The sequence below is a fragment of the Phacochoerus africanus genome, chromosome 6 (genome assembly GCF_016906955.1).
Source record: "Phacochoerus africanus isolate WHEZ1 chromosome 6, ROS_Pafr_v1, whole genome shotgun sequence".
Lineage (NCBI taxonomy): Eukaryota > Metazoa > Chordata > Mammalia > Artiodactyla > Suidae > Phacochoerus > Phacochoerus africanus.
In genome coordinates, this window is record NC_062549.1 from 120,523,803 (window position 1) to 120,545,920 (window position 22,118).

At 36.4% G+C, this 22,118-nt stretch overlaps 1 protein-coding gene across 2 annotated transcripts in view; it reads left to right on the plus strand.

Annotated features, from left to right (window-relative positions):
* The window catches only part of DPYD (dihydropyrimidine dehydrogenase), a 787,163-nt gene that overhangs the window by 235,810 nt on the left and 529,235 nt on the right, over window positions 1–22,118 (plus strand). For both annotated transcript variants that reach the window (XM_047785224.1, XM_047785223.1), the window contains exons 6-8: window positions 2,397–2,593; window positions 13,351–13,432; window positions 20,864–20,951. In XM_047785224.1, the coding sequence (XP_047641180.1) occupies window positions 2,397–2,593; window positions 13,351–13,432; window positions 20,864–20,951 (367 nt within the window). The remainder of the gene's footprint in view (window positions 1–2,396; window positions 2,594–13,350; window positions 13,433–20,863; window positions 20,952–22,118) is intronic.

The following is a 22,118-nucleotide window of genomic DNA, read 5'->3' on the forward strand; positions in this document are numbered from 1 at the left end:
TTATTCCTTTCTACATTTCCTTGTTTCCATCTGGGACAATGCCTTCTTTCTAAGGAACTTTATTATCCTTTATTTATTATACTTTATTATTCAGTATTTTTTTCACTGGTGCCAGCAAATACTATCTGCAAATGTTTTTATTTCACCTTCACATTTAATGGATATTTTCCATCTCGGTAGAATTTTAGGTGTGGAAGGTGTTCTTTTTCTGTTGCTGTTGTTGCTCAGAAAATGCTTTTTCATTGTCTTCTGACCTCCATCATTCCTTTTGAGAGGAAAGCTGTCAACCTTATTAGCTGTTTGTTGATAGCACTGTTTTTATTCTTTGGTTGTTTTCAAGGCTTTATTTTCCTTACTTTGGCTTGCAGCAATGTTACTGTGATATGCAGGAGTTTCTTTATATTTAATTTGATTCGTTTTAGAACCTCTTGAATTTGTGCCTTGATGTCTTACAAATGTTGGGAGAAATTCTTGGTCTGTTTCTCTTCAGATATTGCTTCCCCCTCCTTCTTCCTCTCCTTTCCTTTTAGGATTACAATTGTGCATATATTCAATCTAGGCCTTTTTGTCTCATGTTCTTTTATGTATTTTTCTCTCTATTTGCTTCCCTTCAGTTTCTAAGTCCTTTTTTGCTCACTTGTTCAAATTACTGTTAAGTATGTTTAATTAGTTTTTAATTTTAATTTTTAATTTTTTTCTGAAATTTCTTTTTTTTTTTAAAGCAAATTCAAGTTTCCTGATGAAGTTCACATTCCTGGGTATTTTTTGAACATGTTCATCATAGTTATTCTAAAGTCTATTTTTAAGAGCAATACTTACTGGATTATGTATGCAAATCTTTCAGTTTTCTGAGTTATGAGCAGTTCTTTGTTCATAACTTTTGGGCGTTTTGATCAAAAGCCAAATCTTCTGTATAAAAATTTCTACATGCTGCAGTTGACTTATTATCCTCCACAGAAGGTTCACCCTATCATTGGTAGGTAGGTAGGAGTGAGACCTTATCACCTTCCTCCAAATCAAGGGCTGAACTGACTCAGGTTGGGTTATGTGTCCACCTCTGATTTGCTCCACTGATTTGCAGAGTGTAATCTCTCCGAAATTTCAGCTGTATGCGAAGGTATCTACTAGGACCTTTTCTTCCTTAGCTACTCCGGTACTCTGGTTTTTGTTTCCTCTGGCCTATCAGAGTGCAGGGGGGTCCATTCTGCTTTACAGAGATTTTTTTGTTGTTTGGATTCTTAGCCTTTTATCCTGTGCCGTGTAAGATTCAGCTTCTCTGCGCTATCTTCTGCTTCTGGTTTCTGGCATCTTACCTTCCCTAAACCCCGTGTCTCTGTAGTCTCAGAAGATTACCACACTTCTCTTTTGCTGTCTCTTTGAGCTGTGGTCCTCTAGCTGCAAGATTCTTGGTCTTCTTCACTCTGCTAAGAAGTGGCCAATTCCCTCAGGGTAAAAGGAACTCCTAAACTGTCAGCAGACGTATCTGTTCTTCCCTTTTCCCTGTGATTTTGGCCCCTGTAGTCTGCCTCACTTGAGTAGATCTCTCGTGTTTCCAATAGATTTTTGAAATGTTTTCCTTGAAAAACGAATCTGTCATAACCGGAAGCAAATATCATAAATTACCGAGTGTCTACTATGTGCCACATTAGTGCTAACTGCTGGTCATACAATGGTAACACCTTTTAAAAAATATTTAAAACAAATAGTTAATATGTTTTGTGTGTGTGTGTGTGTATCCATAATCTCTGACATGAACTAATGTTCTACTGACTAACATGGAAACATGACAAACAGATACAATAGTAAATTGTTTTGTTAGTAGTATACAAAGTATGATCCAGGAGCTCAGAGGAGGAGCATTTAACTTGGCCCAGAGTTGAGAGTGAGAAAAGTGAGTCAGGAATGCTTCCTAGAGGAGGTATGGCCCAGGACAGGAATTTCAAAGATTGAGAAAGAGTTAGTAAAGTGTAAATTATCATTAACTTTTTTTTTTTGGCTTTTTGGCTTTTTGGCTTTTCTGGGGCCTCTCCAGCGGCATATGGAGGTTCCCAGACTAGGGGTTGAATCAGAGCTGCAGTGACCGGCCTACACCAGAGCCACAGCAGCGTGGGATCCAAGCCGCATCTGCAACCTACACCACAACTCACGGCAAAACCAGATCCTTAACCCACTGAGCAAGGACAGGGGCCGAACCCGCAACCTCATAGTTCCTAGTTGGATTTGTTAACCACTGCACCACAACGGGAACTCCTCATTAACTTCTAAGTGTGCTCTACTAATACTTAAAATGTACCACTTAATTCTATTAAAATCACAAATGGATTTGAAACATTAAAAATGTATTTGAGATTGTAAAAGTTTAAAGTTTTTAACCATGTCAAATGATTTTTCCCTAGGTGTTCAAAGCAATGAATATCCCACAAATCAGGAATCCTTGTCTGCCATCCCAAGAGAAAATGCCTGAAGCTTATTCTGCAAAGATTGCTCTTTTGGGTGCTGGGCCTGCAAGTATAAGCTGTGCTTCCTTCTTGGCTCGATTAGGCTACTCTGACATCACTATATTTGAAAAACAAGAATATGTTGGTGGTTTAAGGTAATGCCTATATTTATTTCATGTTCATGGTGTCAAAAATTATGGGGTAAAACAATTATGAATATTGTGGGTTTGTAATCATATAGGAACTTCAGGCTCACAGATGGTATTTTAAATGTTCTTTTTCCAAATGCTCAAATTTTGATTTCATTATTCACTTTAGATTTGCATTTGGCTTTCAACATTATTTATTTTAAAATGTCTCTGTCTAGTTCTGTGAATTTAAATCTCAGCAAAATATTTTATGACTAGAGGAACCAATCATATGAAAACTTATTTAATCCCTGTAAATCTTTCCTTTAATGGAGACATATAGAGAAAATTATGCACATTAGAGATAGTGGGACGTACCTCCATGGAATATTGGATGATACATTTTGTTATGTATAAATACATATTGTTCTGCTTACATATTTTCAACGTACAGTCTCTTAAGTTTTGCGTTTGATTACAATTGTGAGAATCGACTAAAAATGTTCCATTTTAATGTACATTTATGCAGTGTTTATCTCATAAATACCTTATTATTTGCTATTAATCAGCATCATTATTGTAAACCAGGATTCAGTCACATAGTCTTTTATTCTCATGAAGATTCATGCATTAAAATGGAAAATTTCCTTTTGTATCAGTGGCTTTCGGATATTTATATTAACCTTAGAAATTGGATGGAGTTTGCTTTATTTAAAATAAATGGAACTCTGTAGAATATGTAATGGGGGAAAAGGAAGTCTCTTCAACAAATGGTGTTGGGAAAGCTGGATCACTACATGTAAATCAATGACATTATTAGAATACTCCCTCATGCCATATAAAAAATAAACTCAAAGTAGTTTAAATATAAGACATAATACTATGAGATTTCTGGAAGAAAACATAGGTAAAACATTCTCTGACATAAATCGCAGCAATTTTTTATTAGATCAGTCTCCCAAGACAAATAAAGGCAAAAATATACAAATGTGACCTAATCAAACTTAAAAGCTTTTGCACAGCAAAGGAAACCATAAACAAAACAAAAAGACAACCTAAGGAATGGGAGAAAGTATTTGCAATGTGATTAACAAGGGCTTCGTTTCCAAAATATGCAGTCGGCTCATAGAGCTCAATATCAAAAAATAAACAGCCCAGTCAAAAAAATGGGTGAAAAACTAGACATTTGTCCCAAGAAGATGTACAAATGCCAACAGACACATTGAAAGATGCTCAACATTGGTAATTATTAGAAAAAAGGAAATCAAGAGTACAACGAAGTATCACCTAACTGCAGTCAGAATGGCCATCATTAATTACTCTACAAGTAATAAATGCTAGAGAGGATGTGGAAAAAGGAGACATTCCTCCACTGTTGGTTGGAATGCAATTTGGTGTTGCCACTATGGAAAACAGTATGGAGTTCCCTAAAACACTGAAAACAGAGTTACCGTATAATCCTGAAAGCCCACTCCTGGGCATGTATCCACAATAGACAAAAATTCTAGCTTGAAAATATACATGCAGCACTATTCGTAATAGCCAAGACATGGAAGCAGTCTAAGTGTCCATCACCAGAGGAATGGATGAGGAAGATGGGGTATACACACATACAGACACGCAAATGGAATATTACTCAGCCACAAAAAAGAAAAGAAATATTGTCATTTGAGGCAACACAAATAGACCTAGAGATTATCATACCTATGTGAGGTGAGTCGGGCAGAAGGACAAATATTATATGATGTCACTTATATGTGGAATTTAAAAAATAATAAAAATGAGCTTATTTATTACAAAACAGATTCACAGACATAGAAAATAAAGTCCTTGTTACCAAAAGGGAAAGGGAGGGAGAGGGATAAATTAGGATCTTGAGATTAACAGATGCTAACTTCTATTCATAAAATAGATAAGAAACAAGGGAACTGTATTTAATGTTTTAGAGTACTCTACAATGGAAAATAGTCTGAAAAAGGTAAAATGAATGGAACTCTATTGTGGACATTTATTACATTTATGATCATACAGAAATAAAATTTTAAGCAAGAAGTGAATATTCCATAAAACATTTGATCTAAAAATGAGAAAGAATTTAGGTGATAAATTAATAATATTAGTCACTTATTTTCTCTAAATGTGTTATTTGCATTAGAAATCATTATAAAAATTATAACGAAATAAAATTATTATGAAAATGTAGGCCTGTTGTTATACTTAGCATTTAAATTTTGTTGGCTACTAACCATTGTTTAAGCAAAAATTTTGTCATATTTAATAATCACAGAATAAATTTAACCTAGTTGTGATTAAAACTTCTGCTTTATTTTTCAAGATTTTATGGCACCTATAAATATGTATCAATAAATATATAAATTTCATTATTGGTCCAGTGACAATATGCTAGATTCAAAATCAGCTACTACTAATATAAAACTCTCCGACTGAATCATTAAGTAAATATATCGCATAGTTAGAAGACTCTTTAGAGAGGATATGAAGCATAAATTGAAGAATAAGTAGTCCGATTGCCAAGAAATAATTGTTTTTCTATATTGATGATTCATCACTATGAGTTTTAAAGTACTAAACATATTTTATTTAAAAAGTTTTCCTGGAAAGTAAATACCTAATGTATCATTTTGTTGGGATTACTTATACTTTCTGTTTTTAATGGCATTTTATCAAAGCTTTATTAACTAGGAAAAACATAACCTATTAACAAGTTATGTATAAACATTGTACATTTTTTCACTTATACACATCAAGAGATATGTGAGCTAATTTAAAACAATAATAACGTAATTGTTTTTTAGCCAAGTAGTCTAGGAAAAATCTTTTTACCCCTTAATTGCATTTCACAAGAAGCCTAAAATGAAACAAGCCCTGTTTGTGAATTATTGTATTGACACTTTTGGAAAAGATTACTATGGATGTTAGCATCTCTGGGGTTTTTTTGTTTTGTTTTGTTTTGTTTTGTTTTTTAACTCAAATGCAAGGTAGGCATGCTTGAATCACGTAAATTGGCACTAAACCTGTGTTTTTATATATTCGCAAAACATTTTTTAGTAGGACAGAGTCCCCTGGTGTAATGACCAAGCATATTTTTATAATTTCTTTTTTGATTTATATTCTTTCTTTTGCCTTTGAATCTTCCCAGGATCCAGGGACGGTATGAAGTATTTAATCAGTCTCTTTTGGACTTGTCCTATGGTAGAGGCATTATGTGTCACTGCTACAGGATTATAAAAACTGACACTGGAATTTAGCCAGAATTACAACCACAACACTAGCCTGTTAATTTATTTTCTCACTTACAGATGCTTCTCATTCTCTTGTATCTTCAAAGTGGCTAAAAAAGATTAAATGAGCTTTGTATTTGAAATCAATTGCTTAAAGAGGTGATGTCAAGTTTTATCATTCCTTTTCCTTTGCATCCAAAGAGTTTATTTTAAACCTGGTGAATAAGTACCACAACCACTTTTTAAAACATTACTAGAGTTGCTGAAAGATATCCAGGACTTAACCCCTATTGTATTGAACAGAAGCGATTGGTCATTTTTGATGGTGTTAGCAAAGTTATAAAATAATCAGTAATTTTCCTTTCCTCCTGTTGTGGCTTCTTTTTTCAAGATAGAAGTTTAGAAAGGTTAAATGACTTGCTATTATGATAACAAGTTGATATACAAGTGGTGTTGAAAGATTTTTTTTTTGTCTTTTGTTGTTGTTGTTGTTGTTGTTGTTGCTATTTCTTGGGCCGCTCCCGCGGCATATGGAGGTTCCCAGGCTAGGGGTCGAATCGGAGCTGTAGCCACTGGCCTACACCAGAGCCACAGCAACGCGGGATCCGAGCCGCGTCTGCAACCTACACCACAGCTCACGGCAATGCCGGATCGTTAACCCACTGAGCAAGGGCAGGGATCGAACCCGCAACCTCATGGTTCCTAGTCGGATTCGTTAACCACTGCGCCACGACGGGAACTCCTCCTGTTGACAGATTTTAAATGTGCATGTCTATATATACATACTCTGATTTTTTTCTATTCCTTATGAAATTAATATATTGAATTATGAAATTTTTGTTAGGACAGTTAGAGAAATGATGTCCTTTGCTTTAGCTAGTTCAGATGCTATGTTTTCATGATATCTATTGCATTTCATATTGATTGACAATAAAGAAATGGAGTTTAGGTGAAAAAATTTTAGTAATAGGAATATTTGAAGAACATGTGTGATGTAACACAAATTTAAAGTGTGTGGCGCCTGTACCGTAATCAATGAAAGCAAAAGCCTATCGAAGTATGAGAATTGTACTTTAAAAAGAATAGAGGGGTGTTGTTATTGGTTAGTTTCTCTTAGATGAAAGAAACATGAACATACAAGAAAGATTTTTTTTTTTTTAAGATTACCTAGACACTCCAGTGAGTGTACTAAAGGATTTATGGCTGCAAGGAAAAAAATTCTTTCAAAACTTTAGATTGTTAGAAGAGCACATATAGAAGAATAAAAATGTTTTTGTAAACACAGCAAACATGGGAAGTTACCATTCCAATTAAACCCGTCATTTATCCTTTTATCTCCTTTCTGAGCACACTGTCTTGAGGGTAATTTCGTTTATTCTCCTGGTTTCAGTTCCCACCTACATGCAATTTATTTAAAAATCTGTATCTGCCTTGACCTCTCTCTGTCCTGGTCAGACATTCAAATCCTGGATGTCTCCTCGTCAATTTCATGATGCCGGTATTGCTCCTGTTTTTGAGTTTGCTCTCTCAGTGATGGCGTGACCAGACCGTACGGGAATTTGACTGTGCTAGCCTTCAACATCCTGGCAGCTGTGTTTTAGGAATACTTTATAAAAAATATCCTCTTCCTCTTCAAGCTCTGACGTCCTTAATATCTCACTTCCTGTACCACTACAGTTACCTCCAGATGGTTCTCTTTGCTTCCCGGTTTGGCTTTTTCAAATTCATTCTCCTAGTTTCCAAATGCGATTATTGCACACTTCTATTTGAAATGTCTCAATAAGTCCCTATAATCTAAGCGGTAGAGGCTCTAGCTTGGCACAGAAAGCCCTCCATTACCTGATATCTACGGATACTTTCCTCTCCCTCCCCCTCATCTGCTCTCCTTCCTCGCTGCCTCCCATCCTCTCAACTTTATCGTGCCCCAAACTGGTCATTATCTCAGGCACTAGAGCTACAGAAGGTGAATAAATTGAAGTGCCTGTTCTCATGGGCTTAATATTCTAGCCATAGAGAGGCAGACAATAAAGCTACAATAAACCCAATATAGAGTATGTCAGATGTTTATAAATTCATGAGGAGGGAGTTCCTGTTGTGGTGCAGTGGTTAACGAATCTGACTAGGAACCATGCGGTTGTGGGTTCGATCCCTGGCCTCACTCAGTGGGTTAAGGATCCAGCATTGCTGTGAGCTGTGGTGTAGGTTGCAGATGGGGCTCGGATTCTGTGTTGCTGTGACTGTGAGGTAGGCCGGCAACTGTAGCTCTGATTAAACCCCTAGCCTGGGAACCTCCATATGCCGCAGGTGTGGCCCTAGAAAAGACAAAAAAAAAAAAGAAAATTCATGAGGGTATTTTAAAAATGGCATTTTAGTGCTGTACCTATTTGATTCCTGGAGTGGATAATTTTAAAAACATGCATATCCTCTAGTCTGTACAATAAATAATTTCCATTAAGAATCAGGAGTTTCCATTGTGGCGCAGTGGAAACGAATCTGACTGGGAACCATGAGGTTGCGGGTTCGATCCCTGACCTCGCTCAGTGGGTGGGGGATCCAGTGTTGCTGTGAGCTGTGGTGTAGGTCGAAGAGGTGGCTTGGATCTAGCATTGCTGTGGCTGTGGCCTAAGCTGGCAGCAATAGCTCTGACTAGACCACTAGCCTGGGAACCTCCATATGCTGTGGGTGCAGCCCTATAAAGACAAAAAAGACAAAAAAAATCATATAATAACCCAGAATAATAATTATTTTTGATCACTCCTAGAAAACAAAATAATTTCAATATTAAAAGTGTAGTCCGGAGTTCCCGTCGTCCTGGCGCAGTGGAAACGAATCAATTAGGAACCATGAGGTTGTGGGTTCGATCCCTGGCCTTGCTCAGTGGGTTAAGGATCTGGCGTTGCCATTGAGCTGTGGTGTAGGTCACAGACACGGCTCAGATCCGGAGTTGCTGTGGCTCTGGAGTAGGACGGTGGCCACAGCTCCAATTCGACCCCTAGCCTGGGAACCTCCATATGCCACTGGTGTGGCCTTAAAAAAGGACAAAAGAGGAGTTCCCGTCGTGGCGCAGTGGTTAACGAATCCGACTAGGAACCATGAGGTTGCGGGTTCGGTCCCTGCCCTTGCTCAGTGGGTTAACGATCCGGCGTTGCCGTGAGCTGTGGTGTAGGTTGCAGATGCGGCTCGGATCCCGCGTTGCTGTGGCTCTGGCGTAGGCCGGTGGCTACAGCTCCGATTCGACCCCTAGCCTGGGAACCTCCATATGCCGCGGGAGCGGCCCAAGAAATAGCAACAACAACAACAACAAAAAAGACAAAAGACAAAAAAGAAAAAAAAAAGACAAAAACAAAACAAAACAAAACAAAAAGGTGTAGTTCACACTGTTTCACTATTGTATCACACTGTTTCACTACCGTACATTTTAAACCCAAATTTAAAATTCTGGTTGCTTGAAATGACAGAATTGAAATTGATTCTCGTTGTTTCATGTGTTGTTCTCTGATCAATTACAAGTCAGCTCTTTAAACATTGGCATCCGCAGCCATGCAGGGATGGAGACACATGCTGCCTGTGGGCCACTGGAAGGAAGAATGCTTGGAGCTGCATTGGCAGCGTCATGTGCCAGTGGCTGCTCTTTAATGGAGTTCTCCATGGTAACTTCTCTGTATAACTCAAGGTTTATTGAAGAATGGGCAGGAGTTCCTGTTGTGGCTCAGCGTGTTAAGAATCCAACTTATATCCATGAGGGTGCAAGTTTGATCCCTAGCCTCACTCAGTGGGTTAAGGATCCGGCATTGCTGTGAGCTGTGGTGTAGGTCGCAGATGAGGCTCAGATCTGGCGTTGCTGTGGCTGTGGTGTAGGCTGGCAGCTGAAGCTCTTCAACCCCTAGCCTGAGAACTTCCATATGACACCGCGCGGCCCTAAAAACCACACACACACACACACACACACGAGTAATAAACATGGGATCATTTAAAATGTACACCTATATCACTAAAACTTTCTAGCAACTGTAGCAATTATTTAGAATTTAGACCCACCAAAGAGGTTTTGGGGAGAGGAGACCGGGTTTAGAGTTACCAGCCCATGGGGATAATACAGAAAGGCTTATTTCTGTCCATTTTATAACTTTTCAAATAGTCTAAAACCAGTGCACAGCTTATTGCCGCTGTTAGCCTTGGTGTGATGCTAGTAAATGAATGGAGTATGGAGTCGATGGCTTGAGCACCTCGTGGGAAGGAGTTGTCTGAGGACATGCGTCGTGGCGGAGGAGTCGAAGTTCAGCTTGGGGCATGATAGAGTTGAGATACCCCCTGGACGTCTAAGTGGGTGTAAAGTCTGGGATTTAGGTCTGAGGATAAAAAGGTGGGCACCATCACATGTGGATGGCATTTAAAGCTCTGATATAAGGAGGAATTCACCTGGTATCCAGGACAGTAGGGTAGAGCCCATTCAAAACCCTCTGCCTCATGTCCCATCCCGTGAACATTATACTTTTTGTTCCCCTGACCCCCGTCTTCCTCCTTACCGTTTCCTGCGTGCCAGGATGCCCTCTGTCTGCTTCGCTTATCTGAAAGCTGATCATTTGTCACATTTCACCGACCTGATTTTCTCATCCCAAAGTAAATTTTCCTTCCTTGGAGACATTCCTGTTCACATCTGGTAATGTACACTTGTCATATTGTACTGTGAGTGTGTGTGTGTGTGTGTGTGTGTGTGTGTGTGTGTGTGTGTATCACCCGTCGGTCTGCTGACCTCATCCATTGGTGACTATAAGCATGTCATGTTTATAACAATCAATAATCACCTCCCTATCCACTACTTACTTAATTATGATCAAATCTACCTGACTCTTTCTAGTATTGTATCTCACATTACTCTTATTTCCTGTAGGAGATGTGATTCTCACACATTTATTCATAACCATGTGCTAAGTGTTGGCTACAGTGCTTTCAGGGGTGTATGTGATTCTAAGCCCCAGAAGCCCTGAATTCTCTTTGCTGCTTCAGCTTTCAGTTCTATTTCCTCCAGGCTCAGGTTTCTTCTTGCTAGGTTGCGTGTGTTCTCTCTTCTTTCTGGTCTAGAGAAAAAATTGTTCCTGTTGCATTTAACTTTTTCTTTCAGAGCTGTGTCTTAATTGGAACCATTGGCCTGAACTCCCATCATTTTTTTTCTTTTATATCATTTACTTCTACTCAGATTTCATAAAAATCCCAAGTTAGAGGAAGATAATCAGCCTCACAGTGTATCTGTTTGTATTTAGAGTCTCACCTTGCAATGGTTAGTTTCTTACAGCTGGGAATTTTGCCTTCCTGTCCAGCCTTTTGGGGACCTTCGTCAGACTCCAGTGTTATTCCATTTTCAATCTCTTGCCCACAAAACCCCAGGCTTGCAAGACAGGGTGTCTGTTTGTGCCTACATACAATCCATAATATTTATGAATTTTTCTCTTTAGCCTTGGAAGTTATGGAGAAGGAAAAAAAAAAAATACCCTCTCTTCTCTTAGGTCAGTAGCTTGCCTTGTGAAATAAACTAACCTAAAGCAAATTAAGGAGAAAAAGTGTTCATTAACACATGTATTGTGCAAACATGTGGGAGAACTCAGTGATGAGTAACTCAGAGGAGGGTCAGAAATGGAGGTATGTACAGCATTTTAACAGCACAATAAATCTGTGGAAAGTGATAGGACAAAGGAGAAGGGGTCATTTAGTAAGGTTTATTTAGTAGATTCCTCTTAGTGCCCATCTCTGGGCTGATAAGGGTCTAGTATTATCTCCTAGTGATGAGTAGTTTTGTCCTTCCTGATATAGGAAAGGGAGACATACCCTTGCAAATTTATGTACTGCTGTTTGGAAAACAAAGGGGGAGTAGAGAGCTTTTCTTATATCTGTTTCTTCTCAATTGTACTTATCTCAAAATAATCCTGTGCCAAAGTGGCATGGTTTGGAGTGGCATGTTTTGCTACCCTAGGAAGGCAGATCCTCTGTGGTGCCTGAGCATTATGACAACCTCTGAAGATCACCTAAGGAGGTTCTTATCTCTAAATCTAAGCCCTAAATCATTCTGATGTATAAAATTCTGTTCTAAAGAGATGGAAAGCTCCTTTAATAGAGGGCCTTGACTTTATGCTGTCCAATGCCTTGTATTTTTCTATAGCGCTGAGCAGGGTACCCAACTGATTGATATATGTAAATTAATTGAATAATCATGTTCTTAAGTCACCAAAGGATGAAAAGACTACAGATGCACTTTGTATTGAATGATCCTGAAGGTTCATCTACAAGAGTTATTTATTTATTTTATAAATCAGTCTCTGTAATGCTTAGATATAGCCTCTCATTGCATGCACTACATTCTGTTGCAGTGATCTGTTTATGTATCTCTGCTCACAAGAACGAGAGTTTATTAGAAGTATGAATTTGGGAGTTCCCATCGTGGCGCAGTGGTTAATGAATCCGACTAGGAACCATGAGGTCGCAGGTTCGATCCCTGCCCTTGCTCAGTGGGTTAACGATCCGGCGTTGCCGTGAGCTGTGGTGTAGGTTGCAGACGCGGCTCGGATCCCGCGTTGCTGTGGCTCTGGCGTAGGCCGGTGGCTACAGCTCCGATTCGACCCCTAGCCTGGGAACCTCCACATGCCGCGGGAGCGGCCCAAAGAAATAGCAAAAAGACAAAAAAAAAAAAAAAGAAGTATGAATTTGGTGAAATTTGCCATCAGTTGCTGCAACTAATACTGTGCCTGGTATTTTATAAATGCTCATTCACTGAATAGATGAATGAAAACATGAATTACTATGTATTCACGAACATATGTAGCCTTTTAATTACTTTAAGATATTGAAAAGTTATTTGAGCTTACCTTTAATTCTCTGAACTATTATTAACTATTGAAATGATTGTATTTTAAGACTTGTGAATATTTTAAGTACAAACAATGAGCATTGATATAAAATAGGATTACTTTTCAATGACTATATCCTTTGGGGACACATATTGGCATTCATAGAAGATTGTTTTACTACAGAAATATTCTGTATATTACATGGAATTCATCCCATAATATCCTGAAGAACATGTTAATACAAAGTTATTGATTTAGATTTGAACAATCTAGAGGTATAATTATAGAATATGTATGTATGGATATACGTGTATGTTTATGATATGTGTATTAAACATTATATACTTTCAGATATTTTCTGTTTTATAAAAGATTTTGTTTTCTTAAGAATTTATAGAATCGTTAGTAAATACATCAACTAAATACTGTGATAAAATTAAAAGTATTAGAATTGCTTTTGACCAGTTGTTTTGTTTTTCATTGTTTGTATTTATTTACTTTCACAGCAGTTTCTACTGTTTCTGTTGTAACCCATGTCATATTTTGTCATGTATAGAAAAATGTGGATGTCCTCGCTCTTACACTTATGTGATATGAAAAAACCCTTAGGAGAGATATTTATTCCTTTAATACCGAACAACAAAGATATGTTGCATTTTTTTAAATGCTGGCTTTTCCACAAATGCTTCTTATTTTTTTTCAGTACTTCTGAAATCCCTCAGTTCCGGCTGCCATATGATGTAGTGAATTTTGAGATTGAGCTTATGAAGGACCTTGGTGTAAAGGTAAGTGAAAAACTTAGCACTTACATGTGTATTGCTCCAAAAGAAAGGAATAAGCTCTCCACTAAAGATTAACAGCAAAATGTCACATACTTTAGGAAAGAACAATTAAAAGCTACACCAGGCAGAAGCAGAAAGATGCTGTTCCTTGCTTAGGGCATTTGTCTGTCTACTGTCTGAATGCCACTAGCCTGGAAAAGGGCAATCGATAGTTCTCATCTGGCACGCCTGCATGTGATTAATTGTCTGTAAGAAACAAATTCCTAAATTGCTTTAGGGGTTCAGTGCAGCTAATAGAAGGATTTGGTTTCTTTTAATCCCACGTTTTTTTCATGTGAGTTGTGTACACTCTGAAACATTTGTATTTCACAATTTGGAACATAATTTCTTACAGAGGCTTATTTTATTTACTATATGCATAATATCAGTAGTGTTAATGTGATAATCCCTTCCCAACATAAATAGAAAATCAGCAAGGTAGAAAGCAACAGCTTTGCATTTTTAACTGTTTTGTGAAATAAATATTGTGTTCTTTTAAAGATGGTAAAGAAATTAATACATTTTAATTTTGGAATATACCTTTAGATGTTCCTATTCTTTTGAATTATTTAAGAGTATCATACTTTGGCCCTTCACTTGAGCATATTGCAACTTTTATTTCCAAAATTTTACCTTTATAATGCATATAAACTAATAGATTAATAAAGTGCTAAGATGTACATAATACATTTTGTAAGCATATACAGAAAATATTTTGAAAAGTGATTAACAGACTACAGCTCTTGCACTTAGAAATAAAAATTAACATAATTAATAAAAAGGGAAACACAAAAAAACATTTCATGCTTTTACATTTATAATTTCATTTTGTTTGACAGTGGTTGGGTGATGAAACATTTACACCCAAGTAAACAAGTCTTATAGTGTATACATAGTACAGTTATGAATAAACTTTATGAAAACTTAGCATTCAAAAATAGTGTGGCGGAGTTCCCTTGTGGTGCAGCAGGTCAAGTATCTGGCATTGTCACTGCAACGGCCATGGCCTCTGCTATGGTGAAGCTTCCATCACTGGCCCAGGAATTTCTATATGTTGTAGATGTGGCAAAAAAAAAAAAAATCAAATACTGTTCAAAATAGGTTTAAGGGTGACAATTTGCTTTATAAAAATATATTCTGAATACTTTTTTTAAATGTCTTTAATTCTAAATACAAGTTTTTACCCAGGTTTCATTAAATAAAGGATTGAGACTTTAAACTAATATGTTGTGATACTTCCAGTTGAAGATGAATCAGAAATTAATTTGAGACACTTCTAAATTTATATTATAAATAATTGCACTCAATTTATACAGTACCAAATATGCTGCATAAATCAGGGCACACTCATTACTCATTTGTAAAAAATTTTATTAGAGTATAGTTGATTTACAGTGTTGTGCCAATTTCTGCTGTATGGCAAAGTGACCCAGTTGTAAATATATATATTCTTTTTCTCATATTATATTCCATTAAGATCTATCTCAAGAGACTGGATATAGTTCCCAGTGCTATACAGTAGGACCTCATTGCTTATCCATTCTAAATGTAATAGTTTGCATCTACTAACCCCAAACTCTCAGTCCATCCCACTCTCCTCTCCTCCTTGGCAACCACAAGTCTGTTTTCTGCCTGTGAGTCTATTTCTGTTTTTTAGATTAGTTTGTTTGTTCCCTTTTTTTGATTCCACATATGAGTCATATCATATGGTATTTGTCTTTCTCTTTCTGAATTACTTCACTTAGTATGATAATCTCTATACTTGCATCCATGTTGCTGCAAATAGCATTATTTCATTCTTTTTTATGGCTGAATAGTATTCCACTGTATATATGTACCATATCTTCTTAATCTGTTCATCTGTCAATGGATATTTAGATTACTTCCATGTCTTGGCTGTTGTGAATAGTACTGCTATGAACAACCACTAGGGAAAATAGTAAGGAGGTTCCTCAGAAAACTGAAAATAGAGATACCATATGATCCAGCAATCTTATTCCTGGATATATATTGGGACAAAACTATAATTCAAAAAGATACATGCACCCCTATATTCTTGACTTTTTTCTTTGTAAGTCTAGATAGTGATTTCTCTAGTGAATGTATTCATTGAAAGAACCAGGTCTCAGAGATTTTGTTTCCTTAGTCCCTAATTGCTGACTCTATCTTTATTCTTTGCCCCTGCTATCCTTGCACTTATTTGCTATTCTTCCTTAACCTCTTGAGTTGTGTACTTATTTAATTTTCATTTTTCTAGGTTGAATAATTAAACTATTTATTTATTTATTGCCTTTTTTGTCTTTTTAGGGCCGCACCCACGGCATATAGAGGTTCCCAGTCTAAGGGTCCAATTGGAGCTGTAGCCGCCAACCTACACCACAGCCACAGCCACACCAGATCCAAACTGCACCTGTGACCTATACCACAGCCCTGGCAACGCCAGATCCTTAACCCACTGAGCAAGGCCAGGGATTGAACCCACGTCCTCTAACTGCTGAGTCATGACTGGAACTGCTAAACCATTTAAAATTACTAATTTCTTTCTGAATACACCCTCATCAGCATCCATATGTTTTTATTGGTATTTCTTTTTTTGTTATTATTCTTGAGTAATTTTGGTTTGATTTTTCCCTTTTTAAGATTTTTTTTTTTTTTTTGGTCTTTCTAGGGCCACACCCGCAGCATATGGATGTCCCCAGGCTAGGGGTCAAATCGGAGGTGTAGCCGCCAGCCTACACCAGAGCCACAGCAACGTAGGATCCAAGCTGTATCTGCGACCTATACTACAGCTCACAGCAACACAGGATACTTAACCCACTGAGCAAGCCCAGGGATGGAACCTGCGTCCTCATGGATGCTAGTCGGGTTCGTTAACTGCTGAGCCACGAGGGGAACTCCCCTTTTTAGAGCTTTTTAATAAAGTATTTTTATTTGCCTTTGTTTTCTTACAATTTAATTCAAATTTTAATTTTTTTTACTTAACAGCAGGAGATGAAAATTTTAATTTATCAAGTATCTCAACTGATTTCACATCAAAGGATTATTTCTAGTATAGTGAAATTATTATTTGGAATAAATAGTCTCTAAGTTATTATATTTTAACAAGCTCTTGATTTTGGAGTGAAATTTTTGATATAAACTACTGCGAATTATTTTTAACCCTAGATGGACTTTAACAAAGTCTTCAATGATGTTTGTGTCAGAAAATGTTACTTATCTTTTAAAGTGCCTTTTGTTTGTTTTGCAATTCAGAATTTAGCTAGATATAAATATTCTCATTTCAAGTCTTCATATTTCTAGTAACTTCATTTTTTAAAGCTAAAAATAATTTTGCATAAAGATTTTATTTTTTCTAAATATGTTTAAAATATATTTATTTCTATTTCTTAATATTTTGGTAGAATTCTAATTTAACTAAACTGAATTTGTAATCTCTAGGCATTTCTGTCCCTTCATAATTTGAGTAAAAATATCTAATAGAAACTCTCTCTTGATATATTCTCTGTATCATCTTTTCCTTATGGTTATCTGAAGCAAGCATTTCCGTGATTATAGGATATTATGGAAAACTAATAGAAAGTCATTTTTATCTCCACTGGAAGGAGAGAAACATGTGCATTCATAGCCAACAAATAACTTTGTGTCTAAGAAAGCTAAATATTATTTAAAATTTTTATCTTATTTTTTATATTAGAGATTCTGAAAATGGTCTATTTTAACCAATTTTCCATCAGAAAATACGAAAAGCATGTACATTGCTATCTGTATTTTTTTAATAATGGAATTATTATGTAGTTCATTTGAAAAAGAAATTCCACAGCCCCCCAATTTGTGAACTTTTATCCTACATCAAAGATATTATTATATCTATGAAGACATATTACAGGTGTATAAAGGAAGCTTTTAGTCAAGTCCCAAAGTAAATGTTACATGGAACTTCGCCTCCAAGTTTCTTCTATTTAATCCTTCCCTTGATAACTTTTACCCTGCACTTGGTGGGGAGTGAATTTTATTCTGAATTTAGCTAGGAAGTTTGAGTACCTAGGCATATATTGCTAAAGCCATTAGAGCAATATATAGTAAATGCTATAATCCATATCTAAGAAAATCATGATAGAAAAATATTGCATGTTTCCTGCAGCTCAATATCAAAAAAACAAACAACCCAATCAAAAAATGGGCTGAAGATCTAAATAGACATTTCTCCAAAGAAGAAATACAGATGGCAAAAAACACATGAAAAGATGCTCAGTACTACTAATTATTAGATAAATGCACATCAAAACTACATATATCTGGAGAAAACGATAACTCAAAAAGATACAGGCACCCAGTGTTCACAGCAGAACTATTTACAATAGCCAAGACGTGGAAGCAGCCTAGATGTCCACTAACAGAGGAGGTGATACAGAAGATGTGGTACCTATATAAAGTGGAATATTGCTCAGCCATAAAGAAGGATGAAATAATGCCATTTGCAGTAACATGGATGGACCTAGAAACTATTGCACTAAGTGAAGTTAGACAGTGAAAGACAAACATCATATGATATTATTTATAGGTGGAATGTAAAAAAAAAGGGGTACAAATAAACTTATTCACAGAACAGAAACAGACTCACAGACTTAGAAAATCTTACGGTCACCAAATGGAAAAGGTGGGGTGAGGGAATGGACTGGGGGTTGGAGGTTGGTGTATGCAACTGAGATACATGGAATGAATGGCCAACAGGGACCTGCTGTATAGCTAAGGGAACTCTACCCAGTACTCTTTTATAATATATATGGGAAAAATCTGAATGAGAATGGATATGTGTATATGTATGATTGAATCACTATGTTGTACAGCAGAAATTATCACAACCTTGTAAATCAACTATACTTCAATAAAACTTTAAAAAGTCTTACATGTATAAAAATATGGGGGAAAGAAAAAAATGCCTATAATGTAATTTTTCTATTATTATATATATTTAAAAAATAATTGGGAATTTGTAGTATATCAAACACAATGTTTTTGATGTCTATAGTTATCATATAATACTAGTTTTAGTTAAGTTTTGTACGTCTTGGTAGAAAATTTAACTTTTTTGTCAAATAATCTTTCTTGTTCTTTCTGAGAGTGGGTAATTGGTTTGATGGCAAATGTTTGGAGATTTGAGGATTTTAGAAAAGGAAAAATTAACTAATTCCCCAGCACAGACAGGGAAGAGTTCTTGTACTTGTCACTCCACTGATTACTGTAATTATTGCTCTCTTCTCATTTGTAACATGGAGCTACTTACTGCACCGCAATGGTTATTCTCCCCCTTTCCCACCGTGTCTGTCCACAGGATTGTAAAGTCTTGCTTGTTAAGGTCCCAGTATATTAACATCAGAAGTCAAGCCACTTTGTATTTCTAGGTTTTGATACACAAAAGTATAGTTCAATTTTTTTTTTTCTTCCTCAGTTGCACACTATTGCCTTCTAGGCTGGAAACACTGTAGAAATGCAATGTCTGTGCATCTTTCCTGTATGTTACACTCCTCGAGGGTGGAAAGATTGGGATACTTTCATCTCTGTTTGACAAATCACATACTGCCACCTCTAAACACCACCCCCTTCCACACACGCTCATATACTTACACATATAAACAAACCCCACCTCAGGAAACATGGGAGATTTCTCTTGAATCTTTTTACTGAATCAATGAATAAACCAAACCTAAAGTCAAGTATTATGAGTCATCACTTTCCACCGATGAGCCCATTGGCAAGGCATTCCACTGCTCAACTTTGGAAATTGCTTTCTTATTCATTGTGGCCTTACTGATCTGCTGTAGCAATAATACCCTATCTGTCACAAAAACTGCAATCGCGGCTTCTCTTTGGCCAATCCTGAGGTAGTTTATAATCATTCTCCAGGAGTCATGTGTTCTCAGCAGGGCCAGACTGAGGAATGAAACAGAATATAACATGGACACCTTTCTCCCCCATCTCATCCACTCCAGGCTATGGTTTTATGTTTGATACACTCTTTTGACCAGGGTTTCAGAGGTTTTCTAGCTTTCCCAATTATTATAGCTGTAATAGCTCTTACTTCGGAGATCAGAGACCTAGTGTGGGGATTACTTCTACTGTTAATCAAGTTTGATTATTCCCTTGGAGATTTGGGGAGAACCACTAACTGGGTCTGTGACCGCCTTGGGCCCACTGTGAACAGACTCCATCCAGGCTCTACTTTTCACCTTATTCCTCCTGTAGGTACCCATTCTTCATTCATCAATGTCAATGAAGAACCTGTGTCCAGTGTTCTTGACATGTGTGATTATTGTCCTTGCCCAGTGTACAGTCACTTGGTAAATGACCATAGGTCCCTTTAGAGAAGGAATGGAGGAATCATTACAATATTTACTTGCCAGGATATTTCAGGGTCTTTCTTCCTAGGGATCTGACAGCCTCTTCAGTCAGCAGGTTCAAGATCTGAAAACTGGCTCATGTTTGGGAATTGAGCAAAGTACTTTGACTTGTAAATAGGAGTGTCTACCCTGTGATCCCTCACTTTATTCATCTTCCCTGGACAGTGTCCTCTATTAAAACCTTATCCCTTTTTTTTAAAAAAAAGGCTTTATTGACAGCGAACTATGTTCAATATCTTTCTATAATGGAAAATAATATATACATATGTAACTGAATTACATATGTAACTGTATTACTTTTTTGTCCCCTAGAAATTAACACAATGCTGTAAATCAACTATACTTCAGTTAAAAAAAAAAGCTTTATTAAAATCCCTCTACCTCTCTTTGTTTTCAGTATGACCTCAGCCAAAATGAATCTGTCCAGTTCTTGTAGGCATGTTCTGATTGCCCTCTGTTTTGTATTTATTTATGTACATCTGCACAGATCTTAGCTGTAAATTGAAGCAAAAACTGTGTCTTGTTTATAATTTTATTGTTTAAAATGCTCCACATAGTATCTTGAATAAATTAATTAAGCTATTAAAGTTTACTGAATTGATTTTAAATACGCTAGCTTTTGGTACTTAATTAAAAGGCAAAATGCATTTAGCCCTTAAGAAAAAAATGTTAATCTTTGACTTACATACTACTTTGTATATGTAAGGCCTGTGTACTTAAAGACAGTCGTTGTGTGTGTGTGTGTGTGTGTGTGTGTGTGTGTGTGTATTGAGGGTGGTTTTTTTTTTCTTTTTTTTTTTTTTTTTGGCCATCCCTAAAACATACCATGAATGTTTGGGCCATGGATATTGAACCTGAGCCATAGTAGTGACAACTCTGAATCCTTAACCCATTGTACCACTAGGGAATTCCAAGTTTTTGTTATTTTTGATGTTAGAGATTAAAGTTTTAATTAATCAAATGCCAACATTTAGTTACTCAAATGTTTTCCTTACAGATAATTTGTGGTAAAAGCCTTTCAGAGAATGAAATTACTCTCAACACTTTAAAAGAAGAAGGGTATAAAGCTGCTTTCATTGGTATAGGTGAGTAGCTATTTTATAAATGTTTTTCTTTAAAATATTTTTTGACTTCCTGACAATGTCCAGAAAAATAATTGTCTCCAGACATTTTTTTTTTTTGGTAGAAGTTGTATCTGTTCAGGGAAGAACAGACAAAAATGAACGGGCAAAGAAAATTTTCTATTTTTTTAACAAGTTGGACTGTCTCGCCTCATTATGAATTGACTTTGACAAGACAGTCTATATCTTCCCATTCTCTGACCATACTCTCATCACCATTGAACATCTAAGAAGCAAAGTGCTTTCTAGTCATGCCACAGAAGCTTAGGATTTGGGCTTAGGAATATCTAGATGCTGTAGCTTTCTCTTTGTATGCAAACAAATTGGTTAAATTGATATGAAGGGATAGAATTGGCTCATTTCCTTTTTCTGTTCTTTTTTTTCAATATTTGCTAGAGACTTTTCATATTGGGCTGAATTTTAAAGATATTTGTGCATAGTTCTAAATGTCACAGGGACAGTGTATAGCTTCTAAGGTAATTAACGCGTCCTGTGATTCCATATTTTGCCCAATATCACACAGAGATTGAGTTTTCAAACATTTTTCCCTTAAGGTATACTGGAAGATCGGATAAAAGAAACAGTTAATTTAACTTAGTCTTTGTCTCAAAAACATTAATTCTCTTAGATGGTCATACTATGAATGGTTGTGACATATAAACTGAACAAGTCCTCTATCCTCATATCTTTGAGTTTGTCTGTCTCCCCTTTAGTTCTCACCCTTTGAAGATGATTATTTAATAAACCTAACAGAGATTACAACTGTTTCATCTCTTCCAGTATTCTGGATGACACTGGATGACATTTTTGGGGGGCTTTCTTTTTTTCATAGTTTTCTAGAGTAAAATCATCCAGAATGCTTGTTAGCCTACTAAATTTTTCTTATCAGTATTGAATATGTTCTCTCACTAAATAATTGGTACCAAGTCCAAGACCATCTCTGTCACTCCCTTTATTTAGATGGAAAATTTTGAAGAAGAAAATAGATTTTCACATCTTCTACCTTTTAAATGTCTGTGTTGAACCTCCTTTCTTTCAGAAACTTGAGTGCCATTGTCATCAGTATTTCCCCATATTATTCTAAGTATAATGACCATGTGTAGATAATAGGAGGGAAAAAATATCTAGGGA